Here is a 20,549-nt window from a genome sequence, read left to right as displayed (position 1 = left end):
AAATGAACAAATTAATGAATAAATAGTAAACGAAACAGAAGGGTAAGTTTTTCTTTGGAGGAGAAAACTGATAAATGCGGAAGGAATGATGGGGTTAGCAAATCACTGATTGTCGACCACAGGAGTAATGATTGCTTCAAGTAAAAATTATTGATAGATGATAAAAATTAGTGAGTGGAAGTTTATTGAGAAACGAGATACTTATATAGTCTCAATATCCCCTTATGAGATACTTATTAATTAAAAAGGGAAAATAGTAACCTTACAGTGAGAAGCTTGGCAAGCGAGCAAAGTTATTATCACTATGAATGGGACAAAAATGCCATCATGATATGCATTTTGAATGACACGCACCTCTCATTTCTGCCAAAAATGCATAACCTGAATCTAATGAAAGTCAGGTAAACCCAAATTGAGGGTCATTCTACAAAACAGCCTACAGTATTTTCAAAAATGCCAAGGTCATAAAAGAGAAGGACTAGGAAAAATATTTCAGAGCCTAAAGAGATTATTGAACGCTATGTGTGAATCTGGGTAAGATCCTGGATCAGGAAAACAAGGAGATGTCATAGTTTTTAGAAAATCAAACTGTAAGGGGAAAAGGGGCATCATACTTTCAACTTAATTAAACCATTCATGGAGGGGAAAACAGAAGTTTGTGTGGGAAATCTAGGCAGAAGGTATACAGGAATTCTTTGTACTATGTCTGTGACTTTTCTATAAGTCTGAAAGTATTTCAAAATAGTGTGTTTCTTAAAGACCTGGCAGAGAACACCCCCTGGCTGGTTGAACACTCTGTGCCAGGATGTCTGTGTATTCACTGCCCAGGGTTCTGCTGTGGCTCTGCTGGCATATGCCATGGGAAACCCCACATCCTGGCTCTCGCCCACTCTTCAAAAAATCTGTCTCAGATTTTATAAATCCTAAATGTATAAATTATACACATGTGTAGTTAAGTGCAAACAGTACAAAATTAAACAGGATAGAAGTCGTGGTGTCGCCCCCGCTCCCAAACATTGTGGACACAGTTGCTCCACAAGTTTCTCGAACACTAAAATGTCCACTATTAATAGGATGGTTGTCACATTATAAGCATTCCTGGGCTTACACAGATAGACTAATGTGTTCACACACACACACACACACAGACCACTAAACATTGTTGAGTGTTTTTTTAACATCATATTGTCATGGGCATGTTTATTTAGTAAATACATTTAGCCTTGTTTCTTGACTTTTTTTTTTTTTTCTCCAATGAATGCTTCCATTGTCCCTTAAACTAATTGTCCAGGGTGGATAAAACAACTTACTTTTATGGTAGAACCATTCATGAGGACACTGGGATACTTGGTAGCGCACAGAATTGACGGAGGTACCAGATTAGCAAGATCCCATCCGTCATCAGGTCGTCGCGGAAGACCTGTGGCAGGAGTTTGCAGATGTTTTCTCGAGTGGAAATTATTAAGGTGACTCAGCTCCAACTACCTCCATTTTTTGTATCTCTGTACTCAAGGCTGAAATCTTCCAAAGGGAAAAAACGTGTTTGGTCACTTTGGGCAGCAGCTGTCCCTTAAATAGTTAGCTATTGTCATGGGAATAAGAGCACAGGCCCAGACACTGGCCTCCGAGTGCACTTCCCACAGGAGGACCCTCGGAGCAGCCGTCCCGCCCTCTCTTTCCAGGGAGCCCTCATGGCTCTATGTCTGATCTGTTCCCATTGCTCCGCAAGTCCAGAAAACTCTTTTTAACCTTCCTATTCACAAATAGTTCTTAAACTTTACTTACATGTAATAAAAACATGATTTTTAAACATTCCCTCAACAGCCCTGAATGCAAGAACGGACTGACTTTGAGTTTAGAGAATTGCAGTATGGAAGTGCAGAGTTTCCGTTTTCTTTCAGCGCCTCTCACTATTCTCTGTAACTTTGAGGTCGGATTATTAGGCCTTCTGGTGATCACATATGCCAGGCATTGCAAAGGGTGTTAAATATAACTTCTGTTGGGTGAGTCACCTGCAGTAAGATGAAAGGTGGGGGTGGGGGTGAGCTTGGTGTCGAAGGGGCGATTTCCCTCTGTGAAACCACTGAAGGTTCAGAAAGAATGCTCTGCCGTGTTTGAGGAACTGTGGTCCAAGGAAGGAAACTCTGTTAACATGGTGTCTTAGTCAGTGCAGGCTGCTGTAACAAGCGTATACTGTGTGACTTAAACAACAGGCGTTTGATTTTCTTAGTTCTGGAGGCTGGACAGTCCAAGATCAAGTTGCCAACGGATTCAGCGTCTGGCAGGGGCCCGCTTCCTGGCTGGCAGACACACCTCCTCGCTGTGTTCACTTGGCCTTTCCTTGGTGTACGTTCTTGGTAAAAGATTCCTGGTGTTTTGTCCTCTAAGGGCACTCATCCCGTCATAGGGGTGCCACCCTCATGACCTCATCTGAATCTAATTATCTTCCAAAGGCCCCACCTTCAAATACCATCACATGGGTGTTCAACATAGGAATTTTGGGAGGACACAACATTCAGTCCATAATGTATGAGCACATGGATTTGGAACTGCCCTTGTATACATTATTTGTCAAAACTGTCCTTTTACCTCCAGAGTTGGCTCGGGGTGCGGGGGGGGATAGTTGGGCCTCTGTAGATCATAGTGAAGCTCTGTTGCTTTGGTCACAATATTCTGGGCCATCTTGAAGAAACTGTTGGCTGTCCCTGCAGCCAGTCAGGTTGGGCTTTTTCTAAGTGACTTTATTCTCAAATTGATATCATATTGATATCCAGAAACCGTCCTTTCTACTCACCATGTAAATAAGACAACATGTACAAACGTAAAAGTTTCAGTTCACTATGAGAAGGGTTTAGATGAATTATAGGCAAGAGAGTAAAGAGTTGATATTGAAAGTCACAGATTTCCCCTTTGACTCCGCGGTAATCTTATCCTGACAGCAATTAATGTGAAGTCACTGTGGCCAGAAAATAATCTTATTAGGCTTTAATTAAAAGCACAAGGTATTTTTTTCATGTTTCCTCCTTATCCCTCTCTCTCCTTTTCTTCTTTCTCTTTTTCTTCCTCTTCACTTCTCTGTTTTCCCTGCCCCATCCCCCTCTACCTCCTCTTCTGTCTTCCTTTAGCATTTAAAATGTTTTGGACTTGTCTAATCCCTATGGATAGAAACTGAGCCGAGCAGGATATTGATTACCAAATATGGTATTGCTGCTAAAGATGTTAGAGGAATGTGGCTTGTATTCTAAGCCTCCAGCCTCTGAATAAGCTGCCAAACAAATTAGGTCATTTTAACTTAGCTTTTTTTTTTTTTTTTTTTTAAATAAGGAGCTGGAACTTTGATTTGGAACACGATGATGGTGTTATTTTAGTGCAAATGTTGGCAGGGGTTATAGAGAGGTGGATGGGGAGTGGGGGAGATTCCCCTTACCCTGATTTAGGACCTGAGCCACCAGCCCAGGTTGTGGAAGAGGCAAGCGCCCTCTGACACACCGGAGCCAAGGCGGAGACAGATTCAGAGGTGCAGCCTTGTCATCTGAGGCCGGAAGCTCCAGGGGACTACGGACAGGGCCCGGGATTTCTTACCATGTTACAGTGGGCCTGGGTTGATGTGGACTCAGGTGTAGAAAAATTGCTTTTTCACAAAACGATTGATGCAGTTTAGTGCCATGGAGGACACCCTGAAATGGACGGCAAGTTGTGTTGCGTGTGCCTGAGGGAGTGGGGAGGGGATATGCGGTCCTGCCACAGCCACCTTCAAGCGGCCGCCGGGGCTGCGCTTGCCTCCCAGCGAGGACGGCGGCTCTTCAGGTCCATATTTAGAAATATTTATTCTGTTGGGACATTAGCTTTGATGGAGTAAAATGTTCTTGAGTGGACGGAAGCAATCACTACTCCAGAATTTTGCTTTGTTCTTTTTCCTTATATATGTTTTTGGCAATATAATACTAAGAAATTAAAAACTGAGACCACTTAAAGAACTTCCTTCTCATTTCATAAAACTGGAACCCCCTTTTCACTTTTTGTTGTTGGTTAGGGCTGTAGAGTCCTTTCCTTCCTGCCCACCCTGCCTGTCTGCCATGGCAGTGGGTTTCTTAGAGAGGCTCCGATCAGGCTCCTAAGCACTTCCACTCTCTCAGGGGCGCCTGCGGCTTCTGCTGTGCCTCCCCGAGGGCCTCTCTGTCCTCCCCCTCCCCCACTTACTGTGGTTACCATCCAGTCACAGGCTCTTCCTCCCATCTGTGGAGCTGCGCCTGTGAAGTTCAGTTGTTCATCCTCATCTGCGGAGTCAGAGGTTCTAACCAATTTCTTGAGGAAATTGCTCTTGCTTTTCTTTAAATTAATTGAGAATAAGAAAAGGGGTTTGGTGCCCACAGGCCTACCTCTGTTCTTTAGGATAGTCATTTTCAGAATTTTACTTCTTTTCCAGAGCATACACATACAAACATGGGCCCTAAATCTGATTTGGATGCACATTTATGCACTGTACTGGGATATCTTTTGTTGCTATGGTTTGGGTTCAGAATCCATGTTATCAGACATAGATATAATGAGATGGTTTGCAGTGCTTAGCGATGGAGGCTTTCTTGAACAGTGGGTTTCAAAGTACACTGACTTATCTTGCCCTAAATCTTGTATTTTATAGTGTTTGTGATTTATGTCATTGAATGTTTTTGTTTTAGGTAAACTGCAATAATAAGGTCAAGGGTACTTGAAATGACCATCCTCTCTCGGGCTATATAACCTATTGTTTCTCTGTGTAGCTAATAAGCCAGCCATTATCAAGATCAGAGCTTAACCACATGGAGACATTTAGATTTTATATAAATTTATAAGCTACTTGGAATTAAAGGATACTTGTTACATTGAAATCTTAAAACTTGAGTGTCTGCCTTCTTAGTAACTTCATAGTGCATGTATCACTGTTACAAAAGCTTTCCAGTTAGAAAGGGATGGGAGTGTTCCCTGCCCTGTTGCTGATGAAAACTTTGGCATTAAAGAATTACATTGTTTTAAGCCAGTGTCATAATGCTGGTCAAGCTTGGGCTTTTTTGGACTTTATAGTATTGCACAGAGCTTTACATTAATCCATTTACTTTTATTGGTAGCCATTAACTGAAGTTTTTAACTATGCTCATAATTTGCTGGTCTAAGTGTAAAACTTTAACTTGAAAGATTTTTGTCCAAGAAGAAAAGTCATGAGAAAAAGTTGAAAACCCACGTAACTAAAAATTAAGTTAATCTCCCTAACTTTCTGGACATGTTGTGTTAATGGTTTTTCATGTATTTTTTGCAAGATGTGAGAATGAAAGTTCTTAGTGACTTTTTTCTTCCTTTTTCGGATAGACCAGGGTTTACTGGAGTGTTTATTTTGTCACCATTCCGGTTTGATTCTACGGAAATGAAAATATCTTCCATTTGTTCTTTATTTCCGAAGGGCATCCGCTTCGATCCTGAAATTCCGCAAACACTACGACTAGAGTTTGCTAAGGCAAACACGAAGATGGCCAAGAACAAACTAGTAGGGACTCCAAATCCCAGTACTCCTCTGCCCAACACTGTACCTCAGTTCATTGCCAGAGAGCCATGTAAGTTGATCTACTTTTCATTTTTAAGGAAAAAAATGGATAACTAAGAATTCTTGCTGTGCTACATGTGAGATTACACCATGGGACATAGAGCTGGCTGAGAATCATTTTCCATTGCTGTGACGAGGCTGCCTGTTCTTGCTGTCTGGATTCCAAATACAGCCGTCTTGTTTGTGATTGGCTGTCTCAAAAGATGGTTCGGCTTGATCAGAACTGTAACTACAAATTTCATTTGATGCTGTAGATTTCTTTAGTGTGGTCTTAACTGTATCATGAGCATGCCCCGTTTGCCGTGGAGTGCACACCCTTTTTATTTCCCCATCCTTGGACAGGAGAGCTGGTTCTCAGCATTTCCTTTATTTCATTTGCTAAAGAACATCATTTCTGTGGCTTTGGGAAAATACAATGTTAAAAGCGAATGAAGCAGATATTAAGAAGTTTATTCTATTTTTGAGAACAGTTTCGCCATAAATCTAGAGAGAAAAGTAAACACACACAAAGCATTTATACATTGGAACACTCAGTTCCAGCAAACTAATACTAGTAAAGCTTTAAGGAAATTTGGGGCTTTCGGTTTTAAATTAATTGGATAAGGACAATGGCTAATTGCTAAACAAGCCTTTTACCCTGCCTCATGGACTCATTTCCTTAAATGTCCATGCTACAATTTCTGTGTTTGATTGAAAACTTTGAAAAGGCTGTCTTAATTCTCTTTCTCAAGCTCACCCAGTAGCAGAAGTGAAGCATGAGAAAGGCCTTAACTTTACTTTCATTGTATACTACGTGATTTAATATGGCAGGACATTCAAGGAATCCCAAGTGACTTGCTGTTATTTGGATGCACATTATGCACTGTACTGGGAATATTCCTGTACTATCATTCTTCATCTTCTTTCCAAACCACATGATCTTCATCTTCTTCCTGCTTTCTCTGACAATATGTTCAACTTTTCTTATTGAAATTGAAGGTCACGTAGGTTCCTTTCTACCCCCTGTCCTGTGCCTGTCAGATTTAATCAGGTCATTGTGGAAGTTAAAGTCATTCTGTAGCTCACTTGCTCTTGAGAAAGCTGCTGTTTGTCGGTGGAAACTAAGAGATAAATTAGTTTCTTCCCCAGTGTGTTCTGAAGTTTTTCTGTGAAGCCACAAAGTAATAACAGGGGAAAAAAATTTGTTCTTCCATGTCCTAGGGAAACTTGAAATCTTTGTTTATTTGGGAAGGAAATCTAAACAAAAGTTTCATTTTAAGATGAAAGGGCAGTAAAGGAGCATGTATGGACATTTCTTACAAAATTCTGTATCCTTACAGCATCTAGCTAGTACCTTGTGTATTGCATCTATTTAATAAGTTTTTATTACAGTGATGAGTGGATAAATTAAAAAAAATTTAATTCAGCTATTTTCAGAATTATTCCATTTGTATGCCTCTGTATTTTTTTTTTCCTGAAATTTTCTCTCTTGATGAAGGCATTGTAAAAGAGTATTTGTGGGATACCTTGATTTAGAAAAGATAGCCTGGGGTAACTCTTTACTTTCCTAGTGAATTTGTTTACTTCAGATCTCAGAGTACTTGGAAAAGGTTGATTAGGACAGGAAGTGCTATGCTGGCAATAGTTTGTCCTTTCAGTTTTTTAGTGAATGCTTTCTCTGGGAGCTCAAAATGTTTTCTCATCTGCTGCAACAGCTCTGGGAAACAGGTAGCCAGGGAGGTGATAGCCAGTTGACAACAGGGTACACAAAAGCAACGAAATGAAGGAGGCGGACATCCACGCATCCCTGAAGTTACAGAAGAGCGAGGGCAGAGTTCAGACATGGTCTGGCCAGCTCTGCCCGCTCCCTTCCCTGTGAACAGAGCAGCTCAGAAGTGGCCAGATCGTTTCCATGGCAGGGTCAGAACTTGCCTGGCTGCTCATGGCAAAACAAACCTGAAGTTAAGAAGAAAAAAAAAAGACATCGGAACAGCAGTGCATTCTTGAGAAAATACAAGTTAGCACGATTTATCTTAATGTAACTCTTTTTTAGGGCACAGAGGCCTTGGCAAACAGTGGTTCCACGGCAACTCAGACCCACCTTATCATCTGTTACAGTTCCCTCGGGGACTTGTGAACTGCCCTGTCACATACACAGAACTGTCACTTTCCTGGAAGCATACGGCAGGCTAAGAACACTGGTGGCTCTGAACTGGTGAATCTAGTGGCATTGTGCACGTAATTGGTGCTCAGGGTGGTCAGTTTAGTCACCTGTCAAGAATATGTGGCCATGGAATCATAGGCTTTTGGGCTTGGGAAAACCCCCTAGGCTTCCCTGTTGTAGGCCATGAGAGACAGAAGTTTTTTTTAATACACGCTTCATTTTGTTGATGTTTTTACATGGTGGTGGCTGTCATCACTAAAGGAAGAATTTGCTATGATTTTATCATACAGCAGATATTTACTTGAACTCTCTCAAATATCTGCTGAACTTAAATGAGTACCCATGAGTATGCTAAACACTGGGGAGGAAGGGAACTTTGGTTGTTGCCTTAAAAGAGCTCTCAGCCCAAGCCATTGGTGATGGTCAATGTCGTCAGGAAACTGACCTATACAAAGGATGTAGAAGATTCCTTGCAGCCTTACTTGCTGGGCACCTGCTCTATTGGTGGCAAGCATGAAGATCGAGAAGACCAGGCCTTGCACCTTGCCACGGTAGAGGTGGTGGCCTCAGTGGAGTATCTTGGCCTTAGACTCAAAGATGTCAGTGAGAGTTCTGGCTCTATCAGTTATTGTCAAGCTTTGTGACATTTAACTTTGCTGTGCTCCTCCTGTTCACCCAGCTATAAAATGGGAATAATATCTTCTTCTTATGATTGTTTTAGAACTAAATAAAATATCATCTGTTTCCTCAGCTATAAAATGGGAATAATATCTTCTCATGATTGTTATAGAGCTAACTAAAATGTCATGTGATTGTGTTAAGGATTAATTGCCTGTTGTAGAGTACTAGGCAATGCTTTTTAAAAGCATTGAATTGCTTTTCTTTCCTAATAGTTAAAACAGGTACTGATCTTATGCAGCATCGTCATTATGTGACTATAGGCAATTGTCTTTGCAAATTGGGAGAAAAGGTTAATATAATTCACAAAGAATCCCAAGAAGGTGGTGCATTTCCTTAACAAAATTTTTATTAATTTGAGCTTCCCCTTCTTGTGTTCTCTTGTATGTAAGAAAGTAAGAAAAATACTACAAGAAAACAGGAAGTAAGAGATGTAGAAAAGTTTATAAGTTATGTAAAATTTTCATAGACTGTTCATTTAATTGTACAGAAAAGTAGTGTTGTGTAGTGTGAGAATTCCACTTTAGAGATGGAAACAGGGCAAGTCGCCATCACTCTTAAATTTTGTTTTTCTCATCTATATGATGATGATACTCTGCCAGACATTCTACCAAACATTTTACATGAATTTTCTCATTTGATTCTCAGTAGCACTATTCTACATTTGAAGAAACCGAGGCCTAGAAAGTCAATTACTTTCTTGAGATTGCGCAGACACCAAGTGTTACGGATTGAAGGGCATCCGACCAAAATTCATGTTGAAGGTCCAACCTCCAGTAGCTCCAAATGTAAACGTATTTGGAGGTAAAGTCTTAAAAGGGTGATTAAATTAAAATGAGATCGTTACCATGGGCCCTGGTTCAGTATGACAGGTGTCTTATGAGAAGAAAAAGAGACACCTGGGATGTGCTCACAGGGGAAAGGCGAAGTGTGGACGCAGCAAGTAGGCACCATAAGTCATGGGCATGGGCCTCAAGGAGAAGCCAGACCTCCTGACACCTTGACCTTGGACTTCTACCTTCTAGAACTGTGAGAAAATTAATTTCCATTGTTTAAGCCACTCAGCCTGTGGTATTTTGTTAATGGTTTTCTGTGGTATTGTGACAGCCTAAGGAGACTAATGCATCAAGTGATAGAGTTTGGATTTAAATTTTGGTCTGTCCCTCACTTCATTAGTTTTGTAACTTTGGTCTGGTTACTTAATCTCTCTGTGTCTTAAAATGCAGTAATAATTGTACCTACACAAAGGGTTATGAGGATTGAATTAATTGACACGTGAAAGTTAGAAGAGGGCCTTGTAGTGAGTACTTGGTGACTGTTCATATGTACATGTAAGAATGTGTATGTTTAGGTGCCTTTTGTCCCTCAGCTGTCAAAGCTTAGTGTTTCTGCCTTTGTATACTCAGCATCTAGCACCTAGAAATACAAGGAAAGTTTTTAAAAAGATGCCACAGATTTTATTTATGTTTTTTCATTTGGAACTTAAAAATTTTACAGTGTTACTGAGGTATGATTGGGATATGATAAAATGCCAGTGGGATATTTTTAAAGTGTCCAGTTTGTTAGTACATGTGGAATTTAATTGAATAAATGTCCTTGCTCTGCTTATACTGTTTGTAGCATACCGTGTTATAATAGTGCCCGTAAGGGTGGAGGTAGCCTTTATTCAGATTTGATAGATCCTCCCTTTTCAGTTCAGATTTTATGGGGCAAATGTCAGAAGTTCTCTAGAACTTTGCAGTGATTCAGATCCCTGCAGTCCAATGCCAGGGGTCCTGATTCTCTGGTCTGGTCTGGGTAAACTCTGCATTTTTAAAAGCTCTTTGGGTGATTCTGATACACAGTCAGATTTGAGAATTACCAACAGACCAAGGAATTTTAAAGTTAAGTTGACCTTCCTACTCACTCTTCTCCTCCATTGCACCCTTCCTCCCTCAAAAAGCAAAAGCATGCTCTATTAATTGGATACTTTTAAATACCTTGTAAGCATATAACCCTTTGGTGAATAATCATACCACTTCCTAGTTTTCCTGCCACACCATTGGAATTTCCCATTTATCCAGTACTGACCCTGGATGGAAGGGGAGCCCAAAGTGTGAAAAGGAAGTTCTGGAGAAAGATGGTAATAGATGGAGAAAGACACTGGGCAGCCAGAGGCATTGGGGCGCAGTAAAGGAAAGAGGCCAGGACACAGACATGGGGGGTGGGGGGCGCGGGGGGAGACGGGAGGCAGCTGTCTGCTCAGAGGAAAGCAGATGAGTACGTCAAAGGACAGGAGCTGAGCTTGCTGGATTGTACAGCTCCACAGCGGTGACTGGGGGGATACTGTCCTTGTGTGGAGAAGTTGGAGCTACCAGAAGTGGTGTTCACAGAAACGTGCCACTGATTCTCAGTTTCTGTATCCAGACTTCATGATGATTGAGTAACTCAGTGAGCGCTTTCTGACCTGTCCCTCCTTCCTTCCCACAACATAACTAGGCGTTTGTGTGCCCCCTTGTCCCCTCACAGAGTAAAGCCCGCTGTCAAGAGTCAGGACACACACAAAGTTGCCATTCAGGGTTTGTATAAGGGTACCAGGTGTTTAGGCCCCTGGACATTCTGAGAAATAAAAACATGAAACAAAACTACAGTCAATAAGGACAGCAAAATACTCTTAAAAACCAGAGACCTAACCTATGTTAATTTCCATATATGCCTCACCCTGACAAAGTAAAATATTGTTTTCTTTTATTAAAAAAAAAAGATCAAACATTTACTGAGCCACACCAGTGTTTGCACGTCTACCGTCTCCTCTGTCTTCAACTGCACACATTCCTAGTTTTTGCTTAATGTGTATAATTTAAATAACCTTTAATGATTAAATTTAATGGTGCTATTAGAGTAATATTAGGCAAGGATTTGGTAAGAATGGTTTTCTTATAGAGTATCTTGTTTGAAGGGGAGAGTAAGCTATTGCAACAGCATGTAGATTAGCTAATCTGAATCCACTTTATTTACATTATGATTTAATGAATAGCCTATCTTTGATTAGCAGTGGCTATTAACATTTTGCTTTGAATTTCTGTTTCTTGTTTATCTAATCATTGACCAGCTATAAATAAATCCCTTAAGAACTCAGGAAGTCAAATCACAAAATTCTTTTGTAATGCAAATCTCTGTCCCAACTTGAGTGTTTTGTAAACTGGAATTATTCATTACCTCTGCAGGGAAATGAAAGAATAAAGGGAGTTAATTTACTGGGACAATCCAGATGAAACCGTAGACTTAATTCTTTTAAGGCCCTGTACTCTCCTCACCTGCTCACTACAAGGAAGGCATTTCTTCCTCAAATAAAGAGGTGCTTTTCCTTGTATGGCGATTCTCAGAGCCTTTGTCTGCCAACCCCTGGTTGGTCTCAAGACCCTTTCAGGGAGTCTACAAGGTCTAAACTATTTTCCCGAGAGCAGTTGTTTTTCTCGATGTCCAAGATGGGTACAACTGCTGGTACCTTATATATGTCAAGACAGTGGCACCAAATTGTGCGGGTCATCACTGTATTCTTTGCACTCTGGGTTTTAACAAAACCCAATTTCACCAAAGAATTTTGTTGATGAAGAAGTAAAAATTATCAGTTTTATTTAATCTCAATTCTTGAATGCAAGTAAGTTTGTTATTCTTTTTTGACAAAATTGGGAGCACACGTACAGCTCTTCTGCAGTTGAGCTGTGAGCTGAACTGGCTGCTTTCTGCACGGCTGCCACTTTTGACTTAAAGAATAACTGATAGACAAACTGGTTACTCAGACCTGTATACTTGGCAGACATTTTCTTGAAAATTAATTAAGTGAGCGTGTGTCATGTCAAGAAAAACAACAGTATTTGTTGCAATAATAAAATTTGGTTCTAAGGCACAAATTAGATTTTTCAAAAACTGTGATTTGCACAGCTTTCCAAAACTTAGGAAATTTTCTGATAAGATTTGTGTCAATATAATTTTTTATTGAATAAAAAATGAGTCAACATTTGAATGATCAGCTAATTCAGCGAACCAGTATTTTTCCAAATGACCAGTGCTTCATGTTATAAAATCATGCATGGATAAAAGATCCATCGAAAATATATAATGGAATTTAATGTGACAATATGAAAAGTTAGTTCATTGATAAAGTTTCAGATTCCACATGGCAACAAATCTTTTGGTGTAACATAAAAAAGGAATAGCCACAATTACTTATAAAAATATTAAAACACTCCTTCCTTCACAAGCTGCATATCTCTGAGGCCATTTTTTTTCCGTGTAATGCAACTGATAAAATGGACTGCAATAGATTGAATTAGAAGTGGATATGAGAATCCAATTGTCTTCTGTTAAACCAGTGCAGTAGTCGGCCCTTATCCATGGGGGGTACGTTTCAAGGCGTCCAGTGGATATCTGAAACCGCAGATGGTACTGAACCCTATGCATACACTAACGACACACAAACACCCCCCCCCCGTGATAAAGTGTAATTTATAAATTGTCACTGCAACATTAACAACAACCAATAATGAAATAAAATAATTATAACAGTACACTGTAATAAGAGTTAATGTGAATGTGGTCTCTCTCAAAATATCTCACTATACTGCTGCTGTACTCACCCTTGCGATGATGTGAGATGATACAATGCCTGCAGGTACTCAGAATGGCATGCGATTTAAAACTTATGAATTGTTTATTTCTGGAATTTTCATTTAATATTTTTGGGCCACAGTTGACTGTAGATAGCTGAAACTGCAGAAAGTGAAAACGGATAAGGGGGGACTTCTGAAGTTTGCCAAAAAGTACAATGAACATTTTTCCTTGTTTGTTTTGGAGTATGTAGTTGTTTTTCATAAAAGCATATCCTATTTATTTTAAGATGGAGTGGATTTGGTGTTTTAATTAATTAAATAGTTTTAAAATTTTTTGTTTTAATTTTTGATATGATAAATACCAGTTGATGTAACCTACATAACCAAGCGTTTTTTGCTGTCTTCAATAGTTTTTCCAGTGTAAAGGGATATTGAAACTGAAGTTTAAAATCCATTGGTCTTAAACATTTTTAAAGTTACCATTTTTTCCCTGGTTGAATAGAGTTGGCGTGGAGCTCTGCAGTTACCAGACGGTTCCCGTAGGTTTGGGGCAGGTGATGTAGTTTGGCCACAGCGGCTAAAGCCATTCAGAGTTGGACTGGAAGGAAGCAGGGCACCCCCAGTGTCCGGGGCCCTGCAGGCCCATGTACCGGCCGCACCTTTGATGAGGGCCATCTACTCACGCCACTTATTTTCTAGAGACCAGCCCAAGAATAACTGCATATATGGTGGTTTGAGGAACGGGATAATTTGCCACCCATTCACTCTGAGAACCTCCTTGGGGGAAGGTGCCTGGACAGGGAACCTTCCTCAAATGCTTGATCCTCCTCCGCCACTCCACCAGGTATAAGAATCTCATTTCAAGAAACTTGGAGAAGATAGACAAGAGGGGAAAATTAATGCTTTTAAGTTCCTAAACCTAAAGACACATGTACTATTAAATTTTATTATAGTCCTTTGTATTTTTTAACATACAGTTTTACAAATAAAACTTTTTTTAAATACAAAGGTTTAAGACGTTTTAAAAATATGCATGTATAATTTTTCTCTTTCCTTTGTTTTTTAATATGATTACCATTTCTGTTTAACATAATATCTATATACTCAGAAAATAATCTCACCCACCCAGAGGTAAGTATTTTAACATTTGTGACGAACAGCCATACAAATATACACATTGATATTTGTATGAGTGCGATTATACATTACATGGTGCTCTGATTGATATCTGCTCTCATTCTGAGCTCTAGGCCTCACTTTGGCACATCAATAAATATGTAGCTGACTGATAATGACAGATTACCCTGTAATTGAGGCTCTTTTTCTTAGGGAAAAGACTAATAGAAGTATCAGTTGACTGGAGAGTTGAAAGTGAAAATTTCAGGCTTGAGGTGTAATGTATTCAGTGCAAATGCAGGTCCTTTATAATTCCACAATGTGTGCAGCTCCTAGGATTTTAGAGAAATGATGGAACCGGAAGAAATATCTCTACTTGAACAAAGTTGTCTAATTAGTGGCTGAGGGTGGAGGAGTGTTTTTCTGTCTTTTAATTAAATATCTCTGAGGTCAGGGAGATTAAGCTGGTCAAACAGTAACAGCTCTGTACAGGATATTACGGTGACTTCCTGTTCTAACTTTCTCTCTTGAGTTTAGTGAACATTTGAGGGGAGGTGAGCGATAAAAAGCTGAATAAGGGTACAGTTCTGCTTTTCTGGTGTTTACACTTTAGTAGAGGAACAGGCCCGCAAATGACTGTAACAGAAGGCAGAGAAAGTGCTGAACTGAAGATACAGGTAATGTAGCTGGTAATTGTAGCGAGAATGGGAAAAGACCTCCTGATGGTCTGTTGACCTAGTAGCTGAAGATGAGAAGGATTTCAATAAGCGGAGAATATGTGAAAGGATCTGTAGACCCCAGGGCTGGCTGGCGTGAAGATCAAAACTAAAGTGTAGGAAAGAAGAGATCACAGAGGAGCTGGTGATCTGGCGAGGCGGAAGAGGTACCCAGAAGGAACAGAGGGCGGCAACACTGAACAGAGATAATGGACCAAATATGGGAGATCCATAGGGACTGGGTGACAGGTTTTGTTCTGTGAACAGGAAGAAACCATTTCAGATTTTTAACTCCGTCACAGGCTGCATCTCACCAGCATGCTGCTTTAGTCATATGAAATAAGCACAGTGATGAAGGAGTAAGGACTTGGAAGGGGTGGTTATTAAGACGAACAATTCATTACTTCACAGATTGGATAAATCAGAATTTTGGGCACAAGTTAGCTGGATCCTCTGCTCATGGTCTCACAAGGCTGAAATAAATGTGGTGGCTGCAATTTCATCTCACCGCCCACACCTGCAACGATGTGTCGTAGGCTTCAGGATCCTGACATTGCAAGCAACACAGTAGAAACATGATTTTTAAAAAAAAAAAACCTGTCATTTAATTGAGCCACTACCATGTGCCAAATACAGGCACAAACATACATGCATTATTGGTGACCCTTAAAAGCAGTGTGCAAAGCAGTATTGTCTTCATTTGACAGATGGAGAAATGAGTGCAGAGAGAAGTGGAGTACTATTTTTTTTTTTTTTTTGTCTCTTCCTGGTGGGCAGAGAAAGATTCTCTGGTGGTTTTGCCTGTCTACTGTCCCACACCCAGAAGCCTGATTTTAGTTGGAGAAAAGCCTTTATTAAAAAGTCTCATTATCATTACTTGCTGACAGGAGGGAGGGCATGTTTGCCTAACAAACGCTGATGAAAACATTCCCTGGATAATTTAAATCACCTGCAGGTTAGGACCTCCCCCAACTTGGCAGAAGAAACTTGAGTTTTCGACACAATATAGAAGATACTGGTATCGAAGTCTTATTTCTGCTTCGGGCTGAGTGTGTCTCCCTCTATTGTTTTTGAGCATACCAAAGTATAGAGTGACTGGTACAATCAACTCAGGAACCCCATTATTTATATTTAACAGGTATCAAGATTTCACCACAACTCGCTTTTTAAATCCTTCCTTTCTCCTCCTCCTCAGTCTTTGTACAGTTGAGTGTTCCTATGAAGTTGATATAGTTACGTCTCTTAAGTGTCTGTTAATCCAGAGCAGTCGCCTTTCCCCAGCTCTCCCTTTTTTATACCATTGTTCTGTTGGAAAAAAGTTTCAGCCTTCCTGAGTTTGTTCCTGAGAACAAACCTCCTGGGTTTTTTCTGTTGGCTCCTTTTGCTTGTTCCTGTGTCCCCTCTATTTACTGTAAATTCAAAGGCTTGATTAAATTTGAAAGATTGGTTAAATTCAGGTTTACCTTTTCTGTCAAGACTATATCGTAGGCGATGCTGCGTGCTTCAGGTGGCACACTGCATTATGCGGTGACTAGAGTCTGGGTTGTTCTAAGTTTGGTGATGCTAAGATGGACTTGTGCATTCAGGTATTTATGCAATCTGTGAAGTAATGAATTGTTCGTCTTCCATTTTAAAGGAGGTAGAACCTTCATTTTCATGGTTTCGTCTATTGATCTTTATCTCATTATAGTGGTACCTCGGTACTCGCCATTAATTTGTATTGGAAACTTATGATGAGTGCTGAAACTGAAGAGGACCAAAAGGGACTCGTGCATAAGTTCTAGCAAGTGCAGTGCGTGCTACACAAGTGCCGAGTGCTGGAACATTGTTTTCTTGTCAAAATGCGATGAGTGCAGAGCTGGACAAGTTCTGAAGCCCAGGAGTACTGAGGAATGACTATACTAGATTAGGGGTTGAAAGATGGTGATTTTCCTAATTCCCTTTTTTTTCCCTGAAATTGTAAGGTTAGTTCATCCAAAAAAAAAAAAAAATTGCATAGTTCTTTCCTTTTCATTGCCGATTTTGAGCAAAGGGTTTGGTGTTTGGCTATGTGCATTAGTGATCACTGTTTTGTGGGGGGGTTTGTTAACTGCTTTTTGCCCCCTTTTGCTTTCTCTATGGATTTGTGTTTTTATATTTTCAAGGTATTTCAATATATTGTAGTCATCACTCTCTCTGAATCCTGGAAACAGGGAAGGGGCAGCATTTTTTGATGGAAGGAAATTCCTAGGCTGCCTCAATGGGCAGAGATTTAAGAGTGTCCCTTATTTGGGGGAATGATGGGGTTTTGTGGCCCTGAGGTGCAGGGCTGGTGTAGTGTGCCTTTGTCCTTGTGAGTCCCCGAGTGCTCAGTGAGACCTGCCATCATTGGAGTATAACAGATTTCTTCGGTTATGTATCTGGTCAAAGCTCCTTTTTTATTCACTGAAAAAGCCACTTCTGTAACCTTGCTGAGGATAAGGATTTTAGAAAGAAATAGATTGGTTTTTTAAAAAATATTCAGATTCTTTAATTACAACTTCTGTAGAACACTGGGATGATTATTTTAGGATTGGTTATTTTAGGATTATATAGGATTGGTTATTTTCTTTTTAACTTTAAGAATATTTGAGCAGAGTAATGAAAAATAGTTCTACATGTCCAGTAATTTTCCTCAGTGAAATTAAGCTAAAAATGGAAAGGTGGGACATGTAACAGCCAGAATGTTCATCAAAAGGAAATGAAATTTATCTCATAAAAAGAGCGTCTTTGAATTATGCACATAAAATAAACATAAAACAGACTGTGCAGTGATATTGACTAGATGCTTTAAAATAAGCTCAGGGGGCAGAAAGTTAAATATTTGGATTAGTGTGGAATGTTAGCTTTGTAGCAGTGTGCCATTGATGGAGTATTCCTGGAACTTGTCTCCTGTGCTTGTTTTAACATCTGACCTTGGTCCTTGAAATGGAATGTGTAGATGGGAAGATACTCAGGGATATGGGTGCGTTTGTTTGACATTTTCTCTTTGTTGTATAAGCCATTTAGTTGTTTCTTTGCACTCTCTTTAATACTATTGAAAATTTGGTGGCTTTCTAGAATCAAGACAGTATGGATCTGTCATTTCTGATGTATTTGGGTTCACTAACTTTTTTTCCAGAAAAACTAGACACTTGGGTCGGAGGCTGACCTTGTTTTTTTCATCTTATGTTTATAAAGAGTAGATTGATTCCACCAACAAGTAGGGTACCTGGCACAAAGATGGAAACTTAGTGGAATAAAAATGTCTATTTCCCTGCCTCTCCCTCTCTACTGGATATATCACCATATATAAATTAATTGATTTTGTCTGATAGACAAAAATGGCAAGGCATTAATAGTTTTTTTAACAAAGTTAATTTCATATTATCATTGGCCATTTAACTTGAGAGTGGTATTTTTCCATTTGTCTATTTCATATTTTCCTCACTGATAGGTCAATGTAAGAACAGTACCCTCTTGACTGGTATGGTTAATTTTCCGCGCACAGTTTCTTCATCATTTGGCTGAAGGAGAAGCTGGCAGTTGTTTTCTTTTTTCCTCTCCCTCAAAACTGATCATATGAGCATCCCTCACAGCTGGTGGTTTCTCTCTAATAGAATGATGAACTCCCTGTTGTGCTTGACCTCACTGAGCTGTGGTGGGAATGAGATGTGTTCTGAAATACATTAAGCTCTACAGAATCGCACATTGCAAATGCTATTGCTGTGGGAGAGGACTTCAAGCCCCAGGCTTAAACACAGCTTCATTTGGAGTGTCATTCAGAATGCAGTCCCTCTACAAGTACCTTTTTCTTTTCTTGACTCCTGGGCTCTTACAAAGTCCATAAATCACATTACACTTAAGATAGGCTGAAATTATGATACAACTGCCTCTTGTCATGTTGCTTTCTGGTAAGTAGGAGAATAATGAGTAACCAAGAAGATAGGCAAGAAAAGAGAGTTTATATTTACAAATTGATTGTTATCTTGCTTTCGGTGTTGTCATTTTTAACAGTGACCTACTTTATTTTTAACTTTTCATTATGGAAAATTTCGAACACACAAAAGCAGAGTTGGTTTTTTTTTTTTTATCCTCATCTGAGGATATGCTTATTGATTTTAGAGAGAGAGAGAGAGCGAGAAAGAAACATTGATTATTTGCCTCCCGTACATGCCCCAACTGGGATTGATCTCGCAACCTTTTTGGTGTACAGGATGACGTTCCAACCAGCTGAGCCACCTGGCCAGGGCACAAAAGTAGAGAGTCTTTTAGAATAATTTTTTAAACACTATTTGAATCAATCAAGATTCACATCTATACCATCTCCACATGTGGTTGGTCTACGAAGTCTCTTATTACATAGTAATTAATCTCTGTGTTTCTTCTCATTCTATCATATTTTCCTTGCATTGTATTTGTTGAAGGGCCCAGATTGTTTGTCTCCCCATTTCCTACAGTGTGGTTGTTGTCTGTTGCATCTCTGGGATGGTATTTAGTGTATTCCTGATTTTTAATTTTCTGTAAATTAGTAGTTAGTTATCAAGTCTTGATCAAGTTCGGGTTAGAATTGAGGGAAGAGGGCAAGGATGCACTGGCAGCACATGAGTCCATCAGGAGGCACAGAGTGATGAGGTCCCTCTGCTTTGGTGACGTCAATAGCCATTGATTCTCTTCACCTAGGTCTGCTAGTTAATTGTCTGTTCCTTTTTATACTTAGTTGTTTACTTGTCTTAGTTATTTTAATTTACTTCATGAAATTTAAAGGACATTTACGTATTTACCAAATGGCCCTGTATAAAGATTGTACCAATTTACGTAACCAAGAGCCATGTATCAGAAAATCCAAATTTTAATTTTCATATTTCATAGATGAGGTATCTGTGGTCTAAGAAGAATCAGAGGCTTCCCCAAGATCACACGGTACAACACCTAGAGTTTAGCATGAGGCTTGCCCTTACGCTAGCTTCCTTATTCCCTTCTTTTAGGACAGCCCCAGGTAACTGCTCATCTTCATCTAAGAGTAAAGATAGAAAGTAAGAAATAAAGAAGGCAAGAGATTAAAAGAAAGGAACTGGCCTGGCTGGTGTGGCTCAGTGGATTGAGCACTGGCCTGTAAGCCGAAAGGTTGCAGGTTCGATTCCCAGTTGGGGCTCATGCCTGGGTTGTGGGCTAGGTCCCTAGCTGGGGGGATACAAGAGGCAACTGATGTGTTTCTCTCACACATTGCTGTTTCTCTCTTCTTTCTCCCATCCTTCCCCTCTCTAAAAATAAGTAGAATTTTAAGAAGGGAAAGGAACTGAACAGTTAACGTAGGGAAGTTAGACACAAAAGCAATTTCCACAACATTCCCCAGCATCTCCTCTCATTTTCTCTTAAATATATTATTTATTTCCAGAGAGAGAGGGAGAAAGGGAGAGAAATATTGATCGATGTGTGAGAGAAACATCGATTGGTTGCCTCTCTCATGCCACCAACTGGGGACCTGGCCCACAACCCAGGCATGTGCCCTGAGTGGAATCCAACCAGTGACCCTTTGGTTTGTAGGACAGCGCTCTATCCACTGAGCCATGCTAGCCAGAGCCTCGCCTTTCATTTTAATGCTCTCATGCTTATCATTTATGCAGCCATTGATTATCATTACCTAAGTCTATTACCATTACCTGGCCTATGTATTTTTCAAAATATATATTTGACCAAACATCAGTGGCTTTAGAATCTTACTTTCAAAC

At 39.9% G+C, this 20,549-nt stretch overlaps 1 protein-coding gene across 4 annotated transcripts in view; it reads left to right on the top strand.

The window, feature by feature from the left end:
• RBPMS (RNA binding protein, mRNA processing factor) overlaps positions 1-20,549 on the top strand; it is a 162,350-nt gene that overhangs the window by 95,512 nt on the left and 46,289 nt on the right. For all 4 annotated transcript variants that reach the window (XM_054566077.1, XM_054566076.1, XM_054566075.1 and 1 more), the window contains exon 5: positions 5,435-5,585. In XM_054566077.1, coding sequence (XP_054422052.1) covers positions 5,435-5,585 — 151 coding nt within the window. The remainder of the gene's footprint in view (positions 1-5,434; positions 5,586-20,549) is intronic.

This window comes from Pteronotus mesoamericanus, unplaced genomic scaffold (genome assembly GCF_021234165.1).
Source record: "Pteronotus mesoamericanus isolate MK-2021 breed Mesoamerican mustached bat unplaced genomic scaffold, CSHL_Meso_final contig_169, whole genome shotgun sequence".
Taxonomy (NCBI): domain Eukaryota; kingdom Metazoa; phylum Chordata; class Mammalia; order Chiroptera; family Mormoopidae; genus Pteronotus; species Pteronotus mesoamericanus.
This window is presented reverse-complemented; position numbering and strand designations above follow the sequence as displayed.